The sequence below is a fragment of the Emys orbicularis genome, chromosome 1 (assembly GCF_028017835.1).
Source record: "Emys orbicularis isolate rEmyOrb1 chromosome 1, rEmyOrb1.hap1, whole genome shotgun sequence".
Classification (NCBI taxonomy): Eukaryota; Metazoa; Chordata; order Testudines; family Emydidae; genus Emys; species Emys orbicularis.
In genome coordinates, this window is record NC_088683.1 from 151,420,384 (window position 1) to 151,442,470 (window position 22,087).

At 48.0% G+C, this 22,087-nt stretch overlaps 1 protein-coding gene across 1 annotated transcript in view; it reads right to left on the minus strand.

Annotated features, from left to right (window-relative positions):
* CLCN1 (chloride voltage-gated channel 1) overlaps window positions 1-22,087 on the minus strand; it is a 107,383-nt gene that overhangs the window by 26,644 nt on the left and 58,652 nt on the right. The window contains exons 8-14 of the mRNA XM_065417202.1: window positions 20,445-20,573; window positions 20,201-20,334; window positions 14,233-14,310; window positions 9,590-9,668; window positions 9,148-9,273; window positions 4,836-4,920; window positions 54-155 (exon numbers count right to left, since the gene is read on the minus strand). Of these exons, the coding sequence (XP_065273274.1) occupies window positions 54-155; window positions 4,836-4,920; window positions 9,148-9,273; window positions 9,590-9,668; window positions 14,233-14,310; window positions 20,201-20,334; window positions 20,445-20,573 (733 nt within the window). The remainder of the gene's footprint in view (window positions 1-53; window positions 156-4,835; window positions 4,921-9,147; window positions 9,274-9,589; window positions 9,669-14,232; window positions 14,311-20,200; window positions 20,335-20,444; window positions 20,574-22,087) is intronic.

Here is a 22,087-nt window from a genome sequence, read left to right on the forward strand (position 1 = left end):
TCAGGAAGGGTAATGGCCTCTAAGGCAGAATACTGCTGCTCAAGCACACTCACTATTTGGTGAGAAATTGGCTCAGAGCCATATGCCGTCGGACACACAGAACCACCTGGCGATTGAGGTAAACGAAAAAGGCTCCAAGGAACCCACAACAGATCCTAAAGTGGAGGAAATGAAATAAAAAGACATGAAGCACAATCCACAAAATGCCATTTATCCACCAGGGAATAAAGCCTAAGTATTTTTCACATATGGATATTCACCTGGCCTTTTAAATGGCAACAAATGGGCAGAATCAAAGTTTGCACCTAAGGCTGCGTCTCTCAGTCAGAGCAGCCACTTACTGATGTCACTGGGGTTTCTGGTAAAGGGAGAAAAAATGTATTTGAACCCCCTTCTCCCCCACTTTATATCTTAAACATTCCCATGTCCAAAAGGGGATCCAGAATATGTGTTAGAAGGGGATGTCCAGCCCTGTGTGGCACAGGAACCTCCCAAGGGTGTTCCAGTCTTTTGTCTGCTGCTTTCCAGCTTTTTATTTATTTTTTTGGAGGGTGCCATCTGTTACAGAGGCCTCCAAAGATGCTTTCTGGAGGCACACACACCCCACTGCCCCATGGAAAAACCCCACAGTTAGTCTGTGTTACGTTGGTTGCAGGGATCCAATGCAATGAAGAGGATACCGCTTTTGCTCAACAGTGGAATATAAGACTTGTCAGAGGTTCCACTTGGCATTTACCAAGATGGAGACCAACCACACTGCACATCACTGTAGCTATGTGTACAAGCAACCAACTAGTTGCTCAGAGACCAGGGTGATGGGAGAGGTGTAAGAAACTATGAGAGTTTGACAGATCTAACTGGGGGATGAAAGAGGGGATCCGGGCCAAGGTGGAGGACCATTCTGGCCAGAAGATTGGACCAGGAAATACAATCATACTGAGTATACAGGGACTCTGGCCCTGATTCAGCAAAGTAATGGTACCACTCATGTGCTTAAAGGTAAGCACATGCTTACGTGCTTTGCTGAACTGAAGCCTATGTTCCTAATTATTCATTATTTAACCAAAAAGTGTGATGGACTCTCTGTGCTAGCATTGGCCTCTGTACTTCCTGCTGTAATCAGGACCAGGGAATGTAACCTGATAGACAGGGTTGCATCTCATTCACCCAATGAAGTTAAAAGGCAACACACTGGAAACTGGTAAAAGGAAATACTGTTTTCACAGCACATAATTAAGCTGGGGAATTCATTGCCAAAAGATATTGTCGAGAACTCACTTTTCATTGCATGCATTTTTAAAATTGATGAATTTTTCATTTTATGAAATTTTCTATAGAATTTTTTGTCTTTTTAATTTCCAACTCAGTCATTCCAAATATTATTTTTTATTTCAAAATTGAAAAATGACAAAAAGATACATGTCATTTTGAAAAATTCCAGCTATGTGACTGGCCCCACCAATCAAAACTTGCAATGGGAACAAAAACCACCCACAACCAACCACTGGGCCTCACAGGCCACAAAGAACCTCTGACCAAGCTGCACGGGCCACACCTGCCACACCACAAACACCAACAGCCCTACACAAAATAAAGACAAAAACACCAGCAACTGAGTGTTTCACATACAGCGTCTGTCCATATTTTTCAAAAGAAGAAAAACCCTAATCAGGAAACTGTCACCAAAATGTTCATTTTTAAAATAAGACCATTTTTCAATTAAAAAGTGTTTTGTTCTGAAAATGTTGACCAGCTGCCTTTACTCAAGAGAGAAATATTTTTACAACCAGCCCTTTAACCAAGCTCTAAAATATTTTCTGGGTATAGCCACAAGGAAAATGTAATCTTACTGCCAACCCCAAGCACTCAAAACTCATGAGTCAGGCCCCAAAAAATCTTGAGATTGGCTTAAAAATCATGAGATTTTAAAACAATAAACAGGGGAGCTGTATTTCTTGGCCTTCCAGTTTTGGAGCCTTCAATGTGCACTCAGGTGCCTTTTCAAGCTTTTCTTTGAAATCACAATGGCTAGAAACTTATTGTATTTCAATAAAAGCAGAAATTCTTGTGAAATCATATAACTCCAGGACCTGATGTTTTAACAGAAGTGCCAAACAGCATGAGACATAATAAAATCACGTGTTGTCTACACTATGTATGTAACATTTGTTTATTTTCTGGTTTTAATAGAAAATAAATTCCCTGTGGTGGACTCAAGCGGTGCTCTCTCTAATCTGAAGTGGATTTCTGTGCTCTCCTCCCCACCACCCCAGCACCGAGGGGAGGTGTTGCTCCTCTTAGAACGGTCTTGTACATTTACAAGCCCAGGAAAACAAAATCTGTTCACCCATGTTGCCTGGACTTGTGTCTTTTTTGTGCTGCCTGAAAGTGAGGAAAGATGCTGGCTGGAAAGGAAGAGCGAGGGGGAGGCGGGAATTTGCTAGGGTGGGGAGAATGCATTTCTAAATGGGTGGGGGATTAAAGTTATGCTGCAATGAGCTTTGTGAGTGCTTGTGAGTTCCAAGGTGGCACCTGGCTTCCTCCAGGGGAGGTTGTTGTCTCCCTTTATACCACACCCATCGCTGTGATTTCTGACACTCCTTTTCAACCTCCGAAGTTTTTTTTTAGTGTCCCATCAGTACACCCCTTTCCCAGTAGGGGGGTGGTGCTGGAGAAGAACAGAACTACAGTCTGAAGCACTCAAAAGGCAGCTGCAGGAGCTGTCACAGTCCTACAGTTTCAAAGTTAAAGAGCCAATTTCCCCTTGCCCACCCAAACAAATGGACTCACCTACAGTCAGTAAGTGAGTGAACCTTTGCAAGGCAGCCTTAGAAGCAGGAGAACGAACTGGATGAGTGGGATTTTCAAAAGTGCCTAAGTGACTTTCAGTGGGACTTGTGTTCCTAGCTCACTATGGGTATGTCCACACTGTGAGCTGGAGGTGTAAATTCGAGCTTGGGTAGACATATCAGAGCTAGTGCACTACAAATAGAGTGTTGCCACAGTGGCACAGCCAGAGGTGCTGGAACAATTTGTGTAGTGTGGGTGCTGAGAGCCATTGAACCCAACTGTAAACCCTGTATATGATGGAAACCACTTCAGCACCCCTAGTTCCAGCACGGATGGGCATGAGCAGTAGGAGAGGCTAGCTGCCCCCAGTATGTGCCTAGTATCTCAGATGGGTACATACGTACTCAAGCAGCTAGCCCCTCCCATCGCTTGTGTCTGCAGCTACACTCTATTTTTAGTGTGCTAGCTCAGTCAGAGCTCGTGTAAGCGGGGGAATGGTTCCCCTATTGTGGGGAACTTTCCCGGCTTATCCACTACCCCAGCGAAATTGGCTAGTGGAAGGATCTGAGTCCTCGCTCCAATTCCCTTTACCCAGGGGCCTGCCTGCCCTCGAGGACTCCCCTTCCACTCCCCTGTCTGGCAGAGTCCTTGTAACCCCAACAAGGCTGGGCCCAGGATTCCAAGGCTCGACCCCCAACCTTGCTGTGGACACCTAGGACAGGGGCGAGGGTGTTCCCACTTCTGGGTACTCTTTTTGCACTGGACATTTCCCTGACCCACTGATCATTACATACAATTTAAAGCAAATACAATTCATTTAATCAGCAATTAATTTAAAAAGGAATAAGGAAAAATGGTAAAGGTTAAAGGAAAACACATTACCCCGCTCTGTGGCAGGGAACATTACAAACAGTGCCTCTGGAATGTCAGTTTACAGTCTGTTTCTTGTAGGTCCCAGGCCTCCTTCTCAGACCCTGGTTGTGCTGCAGGGATGCTGGGGGTTGGACACTTGCTTTGGTGGTGGCCACACACCTCCGGGCTTTGGGTGGTGGGACCCTTCTTCCCTGCGTCGGCCCCCCTCGGGTTAAGATCCGCCTCCCAGTCTGGCCTGCAAGTACCCTTGGTTGGGGGTGTTTATCTGCGCTGGGCCCTTTGCCCAGGGTCCCCCCTTGGCTGGCCCCAGTTGCTCACCACACCCAGCTTCAGACTGCTCCAGCTCCAGCCCCAGCTCCACTGTTTTAGCTCTGGCTCCACTCTGCCTCAGCACTGATGCAGCTGCTCTGCCTCCAGCCCCCTGGGCTGCTTCTCTGGCCCCTCTGGCTCTGTGGCTGCAGCCCTGCTCCCAGCACAGGATCTGCTCTCCCTGGGCTGTGTCTCTGGTTCTGTGGCTGCAGCCCTGCTCCCAGCACAGGGTCTGCTCTTTCCTTAGCTCCGCCCCACTCTGTCTGACCCAGGCAATTCCAGCTCACACAAAGGACGGGACCCCCCTGGCATCCTGACTCCCTGATTAGCTTGCCCGCCCTATCAATCAGGCTGACCTGGAGAACTGGCCTCTCCTCATTGTTCCTGGGGACTGTCAGTCTCAGGGGCCTGATTTCCCATTGACCCTTCCCCTTTTGGTACTGGGAGCTAGCCAACCAAAACACCCCCACTGAATGTTAATAAAACAGTCCCCTTACACTAGCAGGAGGTACACCTCCGGCTTGAAGTGCAGACATTAGGTGCTTTTGAAAATCCCACTGCAGTTCTGTAATCCCCTAGAATGGATTTTGGTGCAGCCTCCCAAAAGAAGGTGAAGAACGTGAACTGGATTTCTGCATTCTTCGAATGGGCTCTGGGTTCAGACCCTGCGAACAGTCAAAGAACTGGGACTGGGTTTCCATGATCACTCAAAAGTGGTTGTGTTGCAATATCTCTAAGGGCAAGCCTCCAGAAAGAGTTCTATGGTCTAAACAGACTGTCACTCCATTTTAAGTGAAGATTTGCAATGGAGTCCGCTTGATATCAGTTTAGTACTGCAATTTGTTGAGTCCCTTTGGACTTACCCTATCACAGCAAAGGCTGGCAGCTCCTGCAGATCAAAGGGGAAATCCATTCGAAAGTTAGTTCTGAACAGGGCCGTGATGGTGACTGTGTGAGAGAAGAGAGAGCAAGAGATGGGAAGGGGGAAAAAAGGGTGAGAAAGTCCAGTCTGCATTACTGAATGAGAATATGAGATAGGATCTGTGGGGAAATAGCAGCATGGGCTTGGGTAATTAAAGACTGCATGGCAATGCACATGCCAAATTAAGTGTGTGCAGACAGCTTTAACTTGGGCATTTCCTGCATTTTGAGTGCTTCAGTTTGCACCCTTAATGTTCTTTTAATTTGTGTGGAGAGGGAGGGTAGCGGGTTAATGGAAGAGATGTACTTTCAATCTAACTTCAGTTTGTCAAAGTTTTCTGCTTGGGAATAGTTTCTTATCCTCAGAAGATAAATGAGAATTTTCCTTTCTATTCACTGTATCTCAGTCAGCCCCTGATAAGATCATCCCTGTCACAAACTGACAAGATCACCTCATGGGGACAAAGCTGGGCTCCTCTCTGGGAACTGCATTTACCCAGTTCTCATAAGAGGTACAGAAGGAATTATCACAGTCATTGAAATCAGAGAGGGAAGAGACCAATTAGGTCCCATCGTATCCACCAGCCCCTTCCTACCCTTCTGCTCCCCAACCCTCACTGTGTTCCACTTTAGTTTTAAATGACTCAAGTGATGGGGTTTCCACCTCTTCCCTTGGAGCCACCTTCCCAAGAGTTAAAACTATAGATATCTATATACCGGTACTAATGCAAAACGTTCAAAAGCTAGAATCAGTGAACTAAGAAGGTCTTGCAGCCGATGAGGATTTTGATACAATAGGCTTTATGGAAACATGTTGGAATGACAAAAATTCATGTGATACTGCAATATCTGATTATAAACTATACAGGAAAGGCAAACTAGGCTGAAGAGGTGGGGGAGTAGCTTTATGTCTAAAGGTTTCCATAGAATCTGGAGAGATACAAATGTAGAGTGGACAGAACCACACAGCTAAATCTCTAGGGATACAAATCCCAAAATGTAAGAATGTACTACTGGCCTCCTGATCAAGCAAAGGAAATTGAGTGCACAATGTGGAGAGAGATCAGAGGCAGGAAAACCTAATAAATGGTGATAATGGGGGGACTTTAGCTACCTACATATAAACTGGTCAAACAGCACAACATGACCAAATTTAGAGAAACAATTTCTTGACACTGGGGTGATTGCTTCTTGAAACAGTTAGTTCTAGACCACAAGTGAAGAGAGGTTATTCCCAGCTTACTCTTATGAAACAGAGTTGCTAATTCAAGAAGTGACAGTAGCTGAGTCACTAAGTAACAGTGACCACAGTATAAGGCTCAACATCCCAGGGGCAAGTAAGGTACCAAAAAGTGACACTAAACTTTAAAAAGGGAGACTTCAATCAATGAGATGGTTAGTCAAAAGGCCCTAAAGTTGAAAGTAAAGGAAGTAAAAGCCCTCCAGGTGGAATGGATGCAATTTAAAGAAACAATAGTACTCTCAGAAGACATGTGCACCACTGAACAAAAAGACAACCAGGAAGGCAAGGAGTAAACAAATATAGCTTCAGGCAAGGCTTGAGAGCCTATTCAAGCCAAACAAAAATCCTTCAAAATTTGAAAATCTGACCCTAGTGAAGCCAGTAAACAGGAAAACAAACTATAGCAGGCATTAAGTGGGAGGGAAATTAGAAGGGCCAAAATGGAGTTCGAAGAGCGAATAGCTGAAGGTGTAAAAACCAGTATATGGGAAGCAGAAAACTGGAGAAAGAATTGGTGGGTCCCATGGCTCACCCCCAGGAGTTAAAGGAAGAAATTAAGGAAGACTTGGCTGAGAAGGTAAGATGCATCTGTCTTTGCTACTGAGAATGTTGGGGAGATTTTGACCCTGACCTGCTCTTTCCTAGCATTAGAGATGAGGTCTCAGAAATTGAGGTGTCAGAGAAGAGGTGCTGGAACAAACTGATAATTTCAAAGGCAATAAGTCACCAGGCTTAGATGATTACATGCAAGAGTTCTGAAATAGTTTAAAGATGAAGTGGATGAGTTGTTAATAAAAAATACACTCTCCCTCGTTAACAACAGCCACTGCTTCCAAAGATTGGAGGGTAGCAAATGTACCTATATTTTAAAAAAGCTCTAAGGGTGCTCTGGGGAATTAGCCTTAGCTCCATGCCTGATAAACTTGTTGAAATTATCATTAAAAACAATAACAAAGTTTATGATCTGACAGGTTGTAACCTGCATGGATTCTACAAAGGCAAGTCATGTCTCATTGATCTCTTAGAATTCTTTGAACATGTCAGTAAAGTAGGGGCCGGTTGAAATTTATTTAGACTTTCAGAAGGCCCTTGACAAGGTCCTGCACAAGATGGTAAGAGGCGAAGTGTTCTCATGGAGCAAAAACTGTTTACAAGACTGATAGCAAAGAGTAGGAGTAAATGGTCAATTTTCATCATGGCTAAAGATTAACAGTGGGGGCCACAAGGTTCTGTAATAGGTTCTGTGCAATTTAATATATTAATGATCTGGAAAAGAGGGTGAGTAATGAAGTAGCAGAATCTGAAGATGACAGAATTATTTGAGTTAGTCAGGACCAAAGAGGACTGGGAGGAACTTCAGAGAGACCTAAACACACTAGGGGAATGAGCAACATGGTGGCAAATGAAATTCAGTGTTGATTAATGCAAAGTAACACACAGTGGAGGGGAAAATTTTAACTTATACACCGTGTAGGGTTCTAAATTAACTGTATCAACTCAGGAAGGGACCCAGGTCTCATAGACAGCAGTGGCGAGCTTTTCTCAATGTGCAGCTGCAATCAAAAAAGCAAACAAGATGCTAGAATGCATAAGGAATGGGATGGAGAATGATATGGAGAACATTATAATGCCTTGATATAAATCATGGTGCGGCTTCATCTGGATTGTGTGTGCAGCACTGGTCACCTCATCTCCAAAGGATATTGAAGAGCTAGAGGGGGCTCAGAGAAGAGCAATGAGAACGATTGCGGTCCTGGAAAAATTCTTGTATGAAGAGAGATTGAAAAGATTGGGACTGTTATCTTAGAAAGGAGACAAATAACAGGGGACATGATAAAAGTCTATGCAATAATGACTGGTCTAGAGACGGTAGAGCAAGAACTTCTATGCTCCTTGCCACTTAACACAACAACAAGGCGATATTCAATGACACTGAAAGGTGGGAAATTCAGAACTAAAAGAGGAAATACTTTCCCGCCCAACGTGGGATTACACTGTGGAAATCACTGCCCCAGGAAGTAGTTGCGGCCAAGCACTTAGCAAGATTCAGAAAGAGACTGGACAAGATTAACAAGAATATCCAGGGTTTTAATAGTTAATGACAGTAGGTATTGGAAGGGATGTTAAACCCCATGCTTCAGGCCCTAATTTAGTCTCTAACTACTAGGGACTAGGATGAGGCCTAATGTGGGGGGGCAGATCTGCATACTGCAGTGTTCTTATACCATCCTCTGAAGCAGTTGGTCCTGGCTACTGTCAGAGATGGGACACTGGGCTAGATGGACCATACACAGTTTAACAGCCCCTAAACATTAGGAGATATTTTCCTCATATCCAGCTACTTAATCTCTCTCTCTGTCTCCATTACTGCAGTATCTGAAACATTCCCCTTTACCTCCCTGCACCATCCTGAACAAGCCTCACCCTCTGTGGTGTTAAGGTCTGCATGAAAATGCATTTACCCTCTTCTGCTACCTGTAGAGTTATTTTGTCCTTTTTCATCATCATTAGCCAGTATATTTTGCTCTTTCAATCTTTCCCCATAAATCAGTCCTTCCAGCCTCCTAATCAGTTGGTTATTGCACTTGTCTGAATTCCCTCCAAATTGTTACCTTTCTGCTTGACAGCCCAGTGTGAGGCTGTAAATACTGTCACCTCCCTGCTCTGGGATGGCAAGTCTCTGTGTATGCAGCCCTACATTACATTGACCAACTGTGAATTCTCACCTCAAGAATCCTCCCAGTTCTTGGGGATTCATGTATCCTCATGGTGAATTTTTTGGGCAACCCCAGACACACCTAGGACTGGGAGGAATCGGGGAGTTAGCTAATTTTTGACATAAGTTTGCCACTCTCCCCCTTCTTTCCCTCTCTCTGCCTGTCATGTATGCAAGGAAGATGGTGGAGGAAATGTCACATCCCCACTGTATTTCTGGACTGAGGCGAAATTGGAGATGAAGTAGACAATAGAGGTCTGGGCACCAGACACAGAGGTCTTGGTTCTAGCCTTACCTGCATCCTTGTTCCACACGGCGAGCACTCGGAAGATGAAGGCACTGAACGTGGCTGCGAAGAAACCACGCCAGTAATTGCGCACAGCAAAGTAGGTGGAAGTGACCTCAATGCTGAAGAGCACCCCTAGAGAAAACAGAGATGTTATCAACTGGACATATACCTGGAAATCTCCCCAGAACTTCTAGTATCCTGTCCAGCCATCATTGCCCACTGCTCCCATCAAGTTTGGGTCAAAAAGGTTTTGCAAAGGAGGCAGAGTTAAAGGGATGGCAAAAGTGAGAGGGCAGAGACTCTTGCTGCTGGAGGTTGTCTCTCTGTGGGGAGGACATACCAGGGAATGAGTGTGGTTGAGGCTGAAACTATAGGGAATGGTCATTGAATTGGGGGTTGGGGACGAAGATATCCTGAGGAAAAGCAGAGGAAGGGAGCAGCCACTTGCCTCCAAGTGGTGTCCCAAAGCAGCAGCCAACCCCCACAGCACAGCCCACAGTCAGGACATCAGTGTAATAATACGGCTGCTACTGGTGGAAGAGACAGAAGAGAGACAGACAGAGAGAAGACAATAGGAAAGAAAAGGGAGAGTGAGTCACAAAATTAGACCAAGTGTCACAGCTTGTCACCAACCCGCTATCACTAATGCTTGTGGGGTGTATGTCCATAATCTCTCTCTCAGTCCTCCCTCCTAGACACCTCCAAAATATCCAAAGGGACTGAAGTAAAATTGGGTCTGGAATAAGGCATAGGCACTAGTCAAGGGATGAAGGCACAGTCTCAGCTTTCATTGAAGTACATGTATTCCTAGCCCTTGTGATTGTGAAAAAATGCCCCAGCCAGGAATTCTGTGTTGTGGGGACTCTCACAGCAGCCACTTCATCATGACTGCTGGTGTGGTGTCAGCAGAGGCCCCATATGCAGACTAGTGGGAGCTAAGTCCTTCCTCCTCCAGTGCAGAGGCAACGCGTGGGGGAGTATGGAGGGGTCAAATGCAGGGCAGGGAGTGAGAGGGGCTCTATCCTCCTCTCCCTGTGCCTCACCCCTCCCCCCTGCCTGGCATGTTCGGCCTCTCTCCCTGGCAGCCATGCCGGGAGTGGGACGGAGCTGCAGCTACCAGGGAGAGCAGCAGAAGCAGCAGAACATGCAGGGGGAGGCGCAGAGAGCCCACCCCCTCACAGGTAATGTGGAGTGGGGAGAGTGCTGTGGCCCTGGGCTGGGCTCAGGGTGGGAGGGGTCACTGGGCAGGGGAAACATGTGGAGCGGTCACGTGTCCTCACATTTACCTTGTGCTCCTCCAGTATGGGTAGGCACCAGTTGTCTATTGCCTGTCTGAAGAGAGGGGGTGATGGTCTAGAGATAGGGGAGGCCCCAGTTTGCCCAAAGAGGAGCGCTGGTGGGTCAAACACCAGCTCAGCAGACCACTCCTGTGCGGATGGTCCCTGACACCCCAAGGAGTGTAGAGGCCATAGTGCAGGAGCAAGGCCCGGGGTACACCCAAGTGGGGAAGTGCCTAGGGACCCATCTTGATTTAATCTTGCCCCATGTGAACCCCTGAAATCCACTGCTTAAAAATGAGGAGAGAGGAACACACCATTCCTTGGGAAAATATATATCAAAAAGGAAATTACCTCAGAACAAATCCATCCAAACAGGAAATGACATTAAACATATATCTGAACAGGAAATTACCTCAAAAGGAGCTAGCTAGCACAAGAAATGACCTCTACTTGCTACCGTGGCAGAAACAGGAAGCTAAATCATGGTTACGGACAGAAAAGCCATTATGAAAACATGACATCTGGGTATCTCTGCATTTATTTGCCCCACCTTCAAGGCTGGTGGGCCCATCAGTTTGTGAGTCTGGAAGGAGGTTTCTCTCACTGCTGCTAGCACCCCCAGCTCATTCCAGCAGTGTTTGCTTTGTGCATGCACATCTCTGATAAGCAGTGAGGGTCCCACAATCAGAGCAGACTCAATGAGGTTGGCAAAAGCCAAATGCAATGACTTTTGCTCCTTCTGTGAGTCTATCAGCTCCACATATGGAGTTTGGGGGGCAAGGAGACCATGGGAAGGGATTCTCCTGTGGTGTATCTATCTTTGTAATTGCTATGTGCAACTCCTGTTTCCTCTGTGCTGCACTTCTGCATGTCCAGGAATCTGCTATTTGCTGGGGTGGCTGCCATTTTTGTAAGGCAGAGTTTCTGCAGCCTGTTGCAAAGGACAGACACACATTGGACTGTCCCATGGAGAGGCCACTTTCATTTGTTTCTGTTCTGCTTTCTTTTACCACTTCCCCACAAAAATATTCCTATGGGAAGTACTGGATCCCCTCCCAGGTATTGTCACTGTGGGGTTGTGATACCCGAGCCCCTTCTAGAGATCGGACAGCATGCTCAGTGGCCAGCACTAGAGGTGCTCCATGCACCATGCTCACATTGTGCGTGAGCAATGGAGGATTCTTTACTAGGGTTTGGAGACAAGAAAGGGTGCATGTACACTAGGTACAAGGCTTAAACATGTATATTAACTGATGTCACAGTCCAGTAGAGAGGTAATGGGCTGCCCGCAGGGGTTAAAGTGGAGTGGGGTGGGGGCATTTCTCCCCTTCCTCTGCTAAATGCAGAGGGAGCTCCCCCTCTTCCCCCTGGCTTGGGTAAGCAGTGCCCCTCCACAGCTCACCCTGCTCCTTGGCTGGTGCTGTAAGAGAGCCCTCTGCTGTTTTAATCTCCTTTAACCCCTAGTTGCTCCTCTAGTCCATCCCTCTTTTGGAGTAATTAAGTGTTGGCCTGCAGACCCCACTGGCCCATCGTCTGGTGGGATCCCCTTTGCACTGTCCTCTTGTCATCCAGATAGTGAGAGTCTCACGCCTCCTGTTTGTACAGGGCTCCTCCTGTGTGGTGCTGCTGGCGTTCAGCCAGTCACAGCCTGCTTCTCCGCTAGACACCTAGCTCTCATCCAGCCTCCTTGTTGCAGCTCTCAGGCTGCCTGCTATCTAGCCTTCCCTCTGAAGCCAACTTCAAGCTGCCTCCGGCCTGCTGCTCCATTCTCACACACCTACCTCTGTCTCTCTCCCTGAGAAGGATCCCCTGCCCTCTGGATGTCAGGTCTGTTACCAGTCTGCTAAGCATTCAGGAGCCCTCTATTTGCCAGATACTAGACTGTCTGGTTTTTGTTTATGGCAAACAGTAATGGAATGATCTCTTTCGGCTGGCCTGAGCCAAGACTGGGCTACAGTTTATTACTCCCCTCACTCACTCCATCTAAAGACAGGAAGTGAAGTATTTGCCTCAAGGAAATAACACAGTATTTGAACAACCATCAAACTTTGAATACCCTCAAAATTACCCTGGGCACAGTGTCCAGGTGATTGGAGTAGGGCCTTGAGGTGGGGTGGGCACACTCAGACACACACTCAGGACTAATCAAAAGGGAAACATTCTATGACAAATGATCTATGTATCAGTTTTCTCCCTCTTGACTGGAGGCTGTTGCACCTTGTATACTGTTGCCCTGGGCCTTGCTCATCTAGCCGAAGGATAAATATATCTCTGTCATACGTGTTATTTAAGAGAGTGGCTCTGATTCAGAAGCAAAGATGTGAGTGATTAACAGTCACATTTTTCTCCACAGCCATATTATTCTCTAGCTTACTGATAAAGAGTTTATTTTGCGCACTAAAAATATAACTTCCTGTTCATGAGTATTATCACTTGCTGTCCATGAGTGATGTCACTCCCCACCATTATGTTTTTTGGTCCTTCCTCTCTATTGTGGAAGGTGGTCTTTACTGATTGTGTAGGCGGACCCACCTTTGGACTTTCGGCCTGATACATGGGGACTAAATAGGCTCAGCCATTAGTGATGACACTTCCTGCCCAAATGTCACTTCCTCTGTGGCATTTTTCCCATAATCCACCTCACCTTTCCCCCCTCCCTTGCCTTTCATCCTCCATGATTACATGAAAATAGAAATAACATTTCACCACAGAACTGGAAAGAAGGTACGTCTGTGCAGAACTTGTTTTCATGCAGGAGATTCACAGTGAGAGAGCTGAGGTGATGTATACAAAATGTCATATATAAGAATACACTTGCCTCCAAGAGGAGCCCCGAAGCAACATCCAACTCCAACCGCGCAAGCCGCCACCAGGAGTTCGAGCTGCCTGTACACATTCTGGAACAGAGAGCCCAGCCAGAGAAGGGCATGCCAGGGTTAGAGGGAGCACAGCCACAGGGTTAGTCCCCACATCCTCTGAAATGAAGCAACAGCCAGCAGCAAATGCAGCCGTCTCTGCTATCGTGAGCCGGGCTCTACACACTGCCAGTCTTTAGTACAGTAAGCTTGTCTCTAATATGGAGATCTGGTCACTAAGTACAGCCAAGGTCAACTGTACTAAAGTGATGTGGTGCCTGCATGCCACCAATCTACTCCTTTGCACCAGTCTCTATACAGATCTGGTCTATATAAACAACTGCTGTAGTTATCTTATATTACACAGCCAGTCTCTGCAGGGAGCCAGTCTGCACAAGCTGTTTCTATTACAGTGAGTCAGTCTCTCTATATAGCATATAGTTAGCCTCTAGGGACACTGCCAGTCTTAATAAACAGCTCATCACTACAATGATCTTTTTACTGCAAAGGCTGTTTCTACAGCAGACATATAGACCACTCCTATGATTAGCAGTGCTCTGTGCATGCACATTCTAAGACAAACTGGTCTTTATGCAAAGCTACTTGGCAAGTCTTTATGCATCGAGGGTGACTACAATGAGGTAGCTTATGGCTTTAGCACTATCAGAATCCAGACTTGCCAGACCATATTCCTAGCCAGTCTGTTCTGTAACTTAGTAGGCCACATACCTGGCCAGTCCTTATAACTTACTGGACTGTATACCTGGCCACTCTCCATAATCCTGGCCAATACATGTAATGTACTGGTCTGTAACACCTTGGTGAACTCACTGCATTCCCTGTACCAATATCCTGCCCCCTCCCCTGCTATGCCCTCCTCTGGAGAAGAAATCATGTTGCCTCTCCCAGGAGATGGAGAGCTTCAGGATAAGTGCACGCAGAAACCTGTGCCTTACCTCATACACACCACAGAAGATTGACATGAACTTGCTGAGCACAGCAGCACAGATGCTGGCAATGTGCACGAAGGGACCCTGTTAGAGAAGAGAAGGGGAAAGACGATGAGGAAAGAGGGTCAGTGACATTATGCCACTGACATGGATTTAATAAAAACAGATGTTGGCGCACGCTCTCCTCTCTCTCTCTCTCTCTCTCTCTCTCTGGTCATCTCTGCCTCTCTCCCCCCATCTCTCCCCTCTGTCTCTCAGGTAGGAAATCAGTGATTTGAAGGTATCTCAGCATCTTCCTGTGACGGGTTCAGTCACAGAGACACCCTTGTGAACTGTCACCTGACATGCTGGAATTACCTCTGAGCCCGTTTTCCTTGTCAGTTTGGGACTCCAGAACCCTACCTTGTTGAGCCAGACATGCTAGCCTGCTGCAACACAGACCTAGGTCTGGTCCTCGCCCCCAAAGGTGCAGACTTTAACCAAAAACTGCTCAGCAAGTACTCCTGGCTCCAGAACCCAGACATCCAGTTCCCAATGGGATCCAAACCCCAAATAAATCTGTTTTACTCTGCATAAAGCTTATACAGGGTAAATTCATAAATTGTCCGCCCTCTATAACACCTATAGAGAGATATGCAGCTGTTTGCTCCCCCAGGTTTTAATCACTTACTCTGGGTTAATTAATAAACAAAAGTGATTTTATTATATATAAAAAGTAGGATTTAAGTGGATTCAAATAATAACAGACAGAACAAAGTAAGTTACCAAGTAAAATAAAGCAAAAACACACGAGTATCGACTCTGCGTTGCATAAGGGAAAATGAAGATTTCCTGGACAGACGTCAGGAGATGCTTCTACGGCCACAATGTTCTGAAGATTCAGAGCAGGCGCAGCAGGGACAGACGGATGATGAAGAAGTTTGGCAGCATGTGACCTCCAGAAGGAGAAAGAGGAGCGTCCATGTACCAGCAATGGAGATACAGGTGAGCAATCGTTTCCATGTTCTCTCTACAGGTACTAATGCGGAGAGTGGAGTAGATGACCCATCTGAGGGAAGGGAGCAGAAGGAGACTCCACCGATTGGAAGGCAAAAGATGCACTGTCCTAGGAATGGGGGTTCCACGACCACCACTCCCAAGAGGAGGAGGAGGGTGGTGGTGGTCGGGGACTCCCTCCTCAGGGGGACTGAGTCATCTATCTGCCGCCCCGACCGGGAAAACCGAGAAGTCTGCTGCTTGCCAGGAGCTAGTATACACGATGTGACGGAGAGACTGCCGAGACTCATCAAGCCCTCGGATCGCTACCCCTTCCTGCTTCTCCACGTGGGCACCAATGATACTGCCAAGAATGACCTTGAGCGGATCACTGCAGACTACGTGGCTCTGGGAAGAAGGATAAAGGAGTTTGAGGCGCAAGTGGTGTTCTCGTCCATCCTCCCTGTGCAAGGAAAAGGCCTGGGTAGAGACCGTCGAATCGTGGAAGTCAACGAATGGCTACGCAGGTGGTGTCGGAGAGAAGGCTTTGGATTCTTCGACCATGGGATGGTGTTCCAAGAAGGAGGAGTGCTGGGCAGGGACAGGCTCCACCTAACGAAGAGAGGGAAGAGCATCTTTGCCAGCAGGCTGGCTAACCTAGTGAGGAGGGCTTTAAACTAGGTTCACCGGGGGAAGGAGACCAAAGCCCTGAGGTAAGTGGGGAAATGGGATCCTGGGAGGAAGCACAAGCAGGAGAGTGCAAGAGGGGAGGACTCCTGTCTCATACTGAGAAAGAGGGACGATCAGTGAGTTATCTTAAGTGCCTATACACAAATGCAAGAAGCCTGGGAAACAAGCAGGGAGAACTGGAAGTCCTGGCACAGTCAGGGAACTATGATGCGATTGGAATAACAGAGACTTGGTGGGATAACTCACATGACTGGAGTACTATCATGGATGGATATAAACTGTTCAGGAAGGACAGGCAGGGCAGAAAAGGTGGGGGAGTTGCATTGTATGTAAGAGAGGAGTATGACTGCTCAGAGCTCCGGTATGAAACTGCAGAAAAACTTGAGTGTCTCTGGATAAAGTTGAGAAGTGCGAGCAACAAGGGTGATGTCGTGGTCGGAGTCTGCTATAGACCACCAGACCAGGGGGATGAGGTGGACGAGGCTTTCTTCTGGCAACTAGCAGAAGTTGCTAGATCACAGGCCCTGGTTCTCATGGGAGACTTTAATCACCCTGATATCTGCTGGGAGAGCAATACAGCGGTGCACAGACAATCCAGGAAGTTTTTGGAAAGTGTAGGGGACAATTTCCTGGTGCAAGTGCTGGAGGAACCAACTAGGGGCAGAGCTTTTCTTGACCTGCTGCTCACAAACAGGGAAGAATTAGTAGGGGAAGCAAAAGTGGTTGGGAACCTGGGAGGCAGTGACCATGAGATGGTCGAGTTCAGGATCCTGACACAAGGAAGAAAGGAGAGCAGCAGAATACGGACCCTGGACTTCAGAAAAGCAGACTTTGACTCCCTCAGGGAACAGATGGGCAGGATCCCCTGGGAGAATAACATGAAGGGCAAAGGGGTCCAGGAGAGCTGGCTGTATTTTAAAGAATCCTTATTGCGGTTGCAGGAACAAACCATCCTGATGTGTAGAAAGAATAGTAAATATGGCAGGCAACCAGCTTGGCTAAACAGTGAAATCCTTGCTGATCTTAAACGCAAAAAAGAAGCTTACAAGAAGTGGAAGATTGGACAAATGACCAGGGAGGAGTATAAAAATATTGCTCAGGCATGCAGGAGTGAAATCAGGAAGGCCAAATCACACTTGGAGTTGCAGCTAGCAAGAGATGTTAAGAGTAACAAGAAGGGTTTCTTCAGGTATGTTAGCAACAAGAAGAAAGTCAAGGAAAGTGTGGGCCCCTTCCTGAATGAGGGAGGCAACCTAGTGACCGAGGATGTGGAAAAAGCTAATGTACTCAATGATTTTTTTGCCCCTGTCTTCACAAACAAGGTCAGCTCCCAGACTGCTGCACTGGGCAGCACAATATGGGGAGAAGGTGACCAGCCCTCTGTGGAGAAAGAAGTGGTTTGGGACTATTTAGAAAAACTGGACGTGCACAAGTCCATGGGGCCGGATGCGCTGCATCCGAGGGTGCTAAAGGAGTTGGCGGATGAGATTGCAGAGCCATTAGCCATTATTTTTGAAAACTCATGGCGATCGGGGGAGGTCCCGGATGACTGGAAAAAGGCTAATGTAGTGCCCATCTTTAAAAAAGGGAAGAAGGAGGATCCGGGGAACTACAGGCCAGTCAGCCTCACCTCAGTCCCTGGAAAAATCATGGAGCAGGTCCTCAAGGAATCAATTATGAAACACTTAGAGGAGAGGAAAGTGATCAGGAACAGTCAGCATGGATTCACCAAGGGGAAGTCGTGCCTGACTAACCTAATTGCCTTCTATGATGAGATAACTGGCTCTGTGGATGAGGGGAAAGCAGTGGATGTGTTATTCCTTGACTTTAGCAAAGCTTTTGATACGGTCTCCCACAGTATTCTTGCTGCCAAGTTAAAGAAGTATGGGCTGGATGAATGAACTGTAAGGTGGATAGAAAGCTGGCTAGATCGTCGGGTTCAATGGGTAGTGATCAATGGCTCCATGTCTAGTTGGCAGCCAGTTTCAAGCGGAGTGCCCCAAGGGTCGGTCGTGGGGCCGGTTTTGTTTAATATCTTTATTAATGATCTGGAGGATGGTGTGGACTGCACTCTCAGCAAGTTTGCAGATGACACTAAACTGGGAGGCGTGGTAGATACACTAGAGGGTAGGGATCGGATACAGAGGGACCTAGACAAATTAGAGGATTGGGCCAAAAGAAACCTGATGAGGTTCAACAAGGACAAATGCAGAGTCCTGCACTTAGGACGGAAGAATCCCATGCACAGCTACAGACTAGGGACCGAATGGCTAGGTAGCAGTTCTGCAGAAAAGGACCTAGGGGTCACAGTGGACGAGAAGCTGGATATGAGTCAACAGTGTGCTCTTGTTGCCAAGAAGGCTAACGGCATTTTGGGCTGTATAAGTAGGGGCATTGCCAGCAGATCGAGGAACGTGATCGTTCCCCTTTATTCGACATTGGTGAGGCCTCATCTGGAGTACTGTGTCCAGTTTTGGGCCCCACACTACAAGAAGGATGTGAAAAAATTGGAAAGAGTCCAGCAGAGGGCAACAAAAATGATTAGCGGTCTGGAGCGCATGACTTATGAGGAGAGGCTGAGGGAACTGGGATTGTTTAGTCTCCAGAAGAGAAGAATGAGGGGGGATTTGATAGCAACCTTCAACTACCTGAAGGGGGGTTCCAAAGAGGATGGAACTCGGCTGTTCTCAATGGTGGCAGATGACAGAACAAGGAGCAATGGTCTCAAGTTGCAGTGGGGGAGGTCTAGGTTGGATATTAGGAAACACTATTTCACTAGGAGGGTGGTGAAGCACTGGAATGCGTTACCTAGGGAGGTGGTGGAGTCTCCTTCCTTGGAGGTTTTTAAGGCCCGGCTTGACAAAGCCCTGGCTGGGATGATTTAGTTGGGAATTGGTCCTGCTTTGAGCAGGGGGTTGGACTAGATGACCTCCTGAGGTCCCTTCCAACCCTGATATTCTATGATTCTATGAGTCTAAGCCTAATACATTAAGAAACTGATTACAGATAATATCTCACCCTCAGAGATGTTCCAATAAGCTTCTTTCAAAGACTAGACTCCTTCCTAGTCTGGGCCCAATCCTTTACCCTGGTACAATCCTTGTTAGTTCTAGCTCAGGTTGTAACTAGGGTTTACTCATAGACTTTAAGGTCAGAACGGACCATTATGATCTTCTAGTCTGACCTCCTGCACAATGCAGGCCACAGAATCTCACCCACCCACTCCTCTGACCTATGTCTGAGCTATTGAAGTCCTCAACTTGTGGTTTAAAGACTTCAAGGTGCAGAGAATCCTCCAGCAAGTGACCCATGCCCCATGCTGCAGAGGAAGGCGAAAAACCCCCAGGGCCTCTGCCAATCTGCCCTGGAGGAAAATTCCTTCCCGACCCCAAATATGGCGATCAGCTAAACCCTGAGCATGTGGGCAAGATTCACCAGACAGACACCCAGGAAAGAATTCTCTGTAGTAGCTCAGATCCCACCCTATCTAGTGTCCCATCACAACCCATTGGGCATATTTACTGCTAATAGTCAAAGATCAATTAATTGCCAAAATTAGGCTATCCCATGAGACCATCCCTTCCATGGTTTTCTCATGACTGCAGCCTTCTTTGTTCTCTTCCACACCCTTTTATAGCTTTGGCACAAGGCGGGAATCTTTTGTCTCTCTGGATCCCCACCCCTCCTTCTAAATGGAAAAGCACCAGGTTTAAGATGGATTCCACCATTCTTCCTGGGCTGGCTTACATGAACACAGGAAGGCTTACAAGTAAACAGAGACATTTACAATCAATTATCCTAGTCAATGGGAGCCATCAAGATTCTAAACCATCATCAATGGCCCACACTTCGCATAATTACGATAGGACTTCAGAGTTATACTTTATATTTCTAGCTTCAGTTACAAGAATGATACATACATACAAATAGGATGAACACACTCAGTAGATTTGTAATGATACCTTACAATAGATCTTTTGCATAAAGCATATTCCAGTTACATCATATTTACACTCATAAGCATATTTCCATAAAACATTATGGAGTGCAACTTCACACTTCCTTTAATCCTTTCTCTATCGAACCTTTTACAGAGTCAGGAAAATGACCAATGGGAGGTCAATGCTGTAGGGAAATTCAGAAACAAAAGCAGAGCAGTGGTGGTGGAGTGAAATGGCCCCTTGTCCAAAAAGATAAGATAGTTATAGCCCCTTCCTCCCCAGGGCTTCACAGTGCCCAAAGAGACACCTATACCTGCCTCCCCCTCCCTGGCCATCACTGCACACACACACACAATAGCAACACTCACCTCTTTCCCTATAGGCATGCCACTCCCCAGCCCAGCTGTCAGGCCTACAACTTTGGCCACAAAAGCTTTGAGTGTGAGGTATTCCTTGAGGACCACTCCCCGCATGATTGTCTTCAGCTCAGGAATCCCAGACCCTGAAAAAAACCAGAACAGACAATGAATAAATAAGCCATAGAAACAAGGAACATGCCATACAGAAAAAGAGACAGACAAAAGCAGATCTTCCCTTGCCCCCTGCTCTCACCAACAGCCTGTGGGGAGACGAGGTGGCAGAAGACAGCAGCAAAGAGGATGAGGATGAGGGGGTAGGTGACCCAGGCCAGGTACTGCATAGGGACACTCGGGTGCAGCTCCTTGTACATCCACTTGTAAGCTGTGGACAGACAGAACAGGAGTCAGCGAGAGCAGCACGCCCCCAAAGGGGTTGATGAGCATCAAACAAACCCAGCTCAAAAGCATGGGTTGCCCCAACCGAGAACAATCCAACCACGTCCAGGACTGAACCCCTCAGCAGAAAGGGGTCCTGCCAGCAGAGGGCAGGTGTCACAGGGAGCAGTGTGTATTAGGGGGATGTGAAACACAAGGGTGAATGAACCTGAAAACTGAATTCACCCCAGTAGAAAGAGGGTCTCCCAAAATAGGATGTGGGGTCTGGATTAGAGGAGCTGTGTGTATGTATGTATCTTGAGGGGAGAAATATAATATTAAATTAACAGGACTTCATGGTCAAGCCTTACTGTTCTACCTTGGCCTGTAACTGTTAAATATCCTAAGCTAAGCAGGGGATGTCTGGCCTATGTTTTGAGGAGAAACTTCCAAATAAAATGAATGTTCTGCAACAACTGTGTGACTTTTAGAGCAGGGGTCTCAAACTCAAATGACCATGAGGGCCACATGAGGGCTAGTTCATTAGCCTGAGGGCCGCCACTGACACACACCCCCTCCCTGCTCCCAGCCCTGCCCCCACTCCACCCCTTCCATGAGGCCCCGCCTCTTCCCACCCCTTCCCTGCCCCCATTCCAACCCCTTCCCCGAAGTCCGCACCCCAACTCCGCCCCCTCCCTGCCCCCAGAGGGTGCATGAGGGGTGTGGCAGGTGCTCAGGGCAGGGAGTTGAGGTGCAGCAGAGGGTTGGGGTGCAGGCAGAGGGCTCAGGGTGCAGAAGGGGTGTGGGATGCAGCAGGGGGCTCAGGGCAGGGGGTTGGGGTGTGGGGTGCAGCAGGGGGCTCAGGGCAGGGGACTGGGGTGCAGGCAGAGGGCTCAAGGCAGGGAGTTGGGGTGCAGAAGGAGTGTGGGATGCAGCAGGGGGTTGGGGTGTGGGGTGCAGCGGGGGCTCAGGGCAGGGAGTTGGGGGGGTGGGGTGCAGGAGGGCTTCGGGCTCCGGGGTGGCAGCGGCGCACACCGGGGCCGGGGCCAGGGCAGGCTGCCAGCCCCGGCCCCGCTCTGCTCCACTCCGGGAAGTAGCTGGAACCATGTCCCTGCGGCCCCTGGGAGAGGGGGATGCAGGGCTCCTCACGCTGCTTGCCGCTCCTCCAGGTACCTCCCCCGAAGCTCCCATTGGCCGTGGTTCCCCGTTCCCGGCCAATGGGAGCTGCGGGGGGGCGTGCCTGGAAGCCAGAGCAACACTCTGCTTCTCCCCCCGGCTGCAGGGACGTGATGCCAGCCGGCGCGGGCCTCGAGGGGGGCAATCCCGCGGGTGTAGTTTGCCCACCCCTGGCCTGGAGGTAGGCGGGGGGGGGGGGCGGGCGCGGGCCGCTCGGCGGGCCGCAGGAAATAGCCCAGCAGGCCGCGTGTTTGAGACCCCTGCTTTAGAGGATACTCTCCCCTCTGTGTCAGTACTGATCCCAGTGCCCCAGCGAGAAGAGCTGTGCTCAGGGAGTGGTGTGGG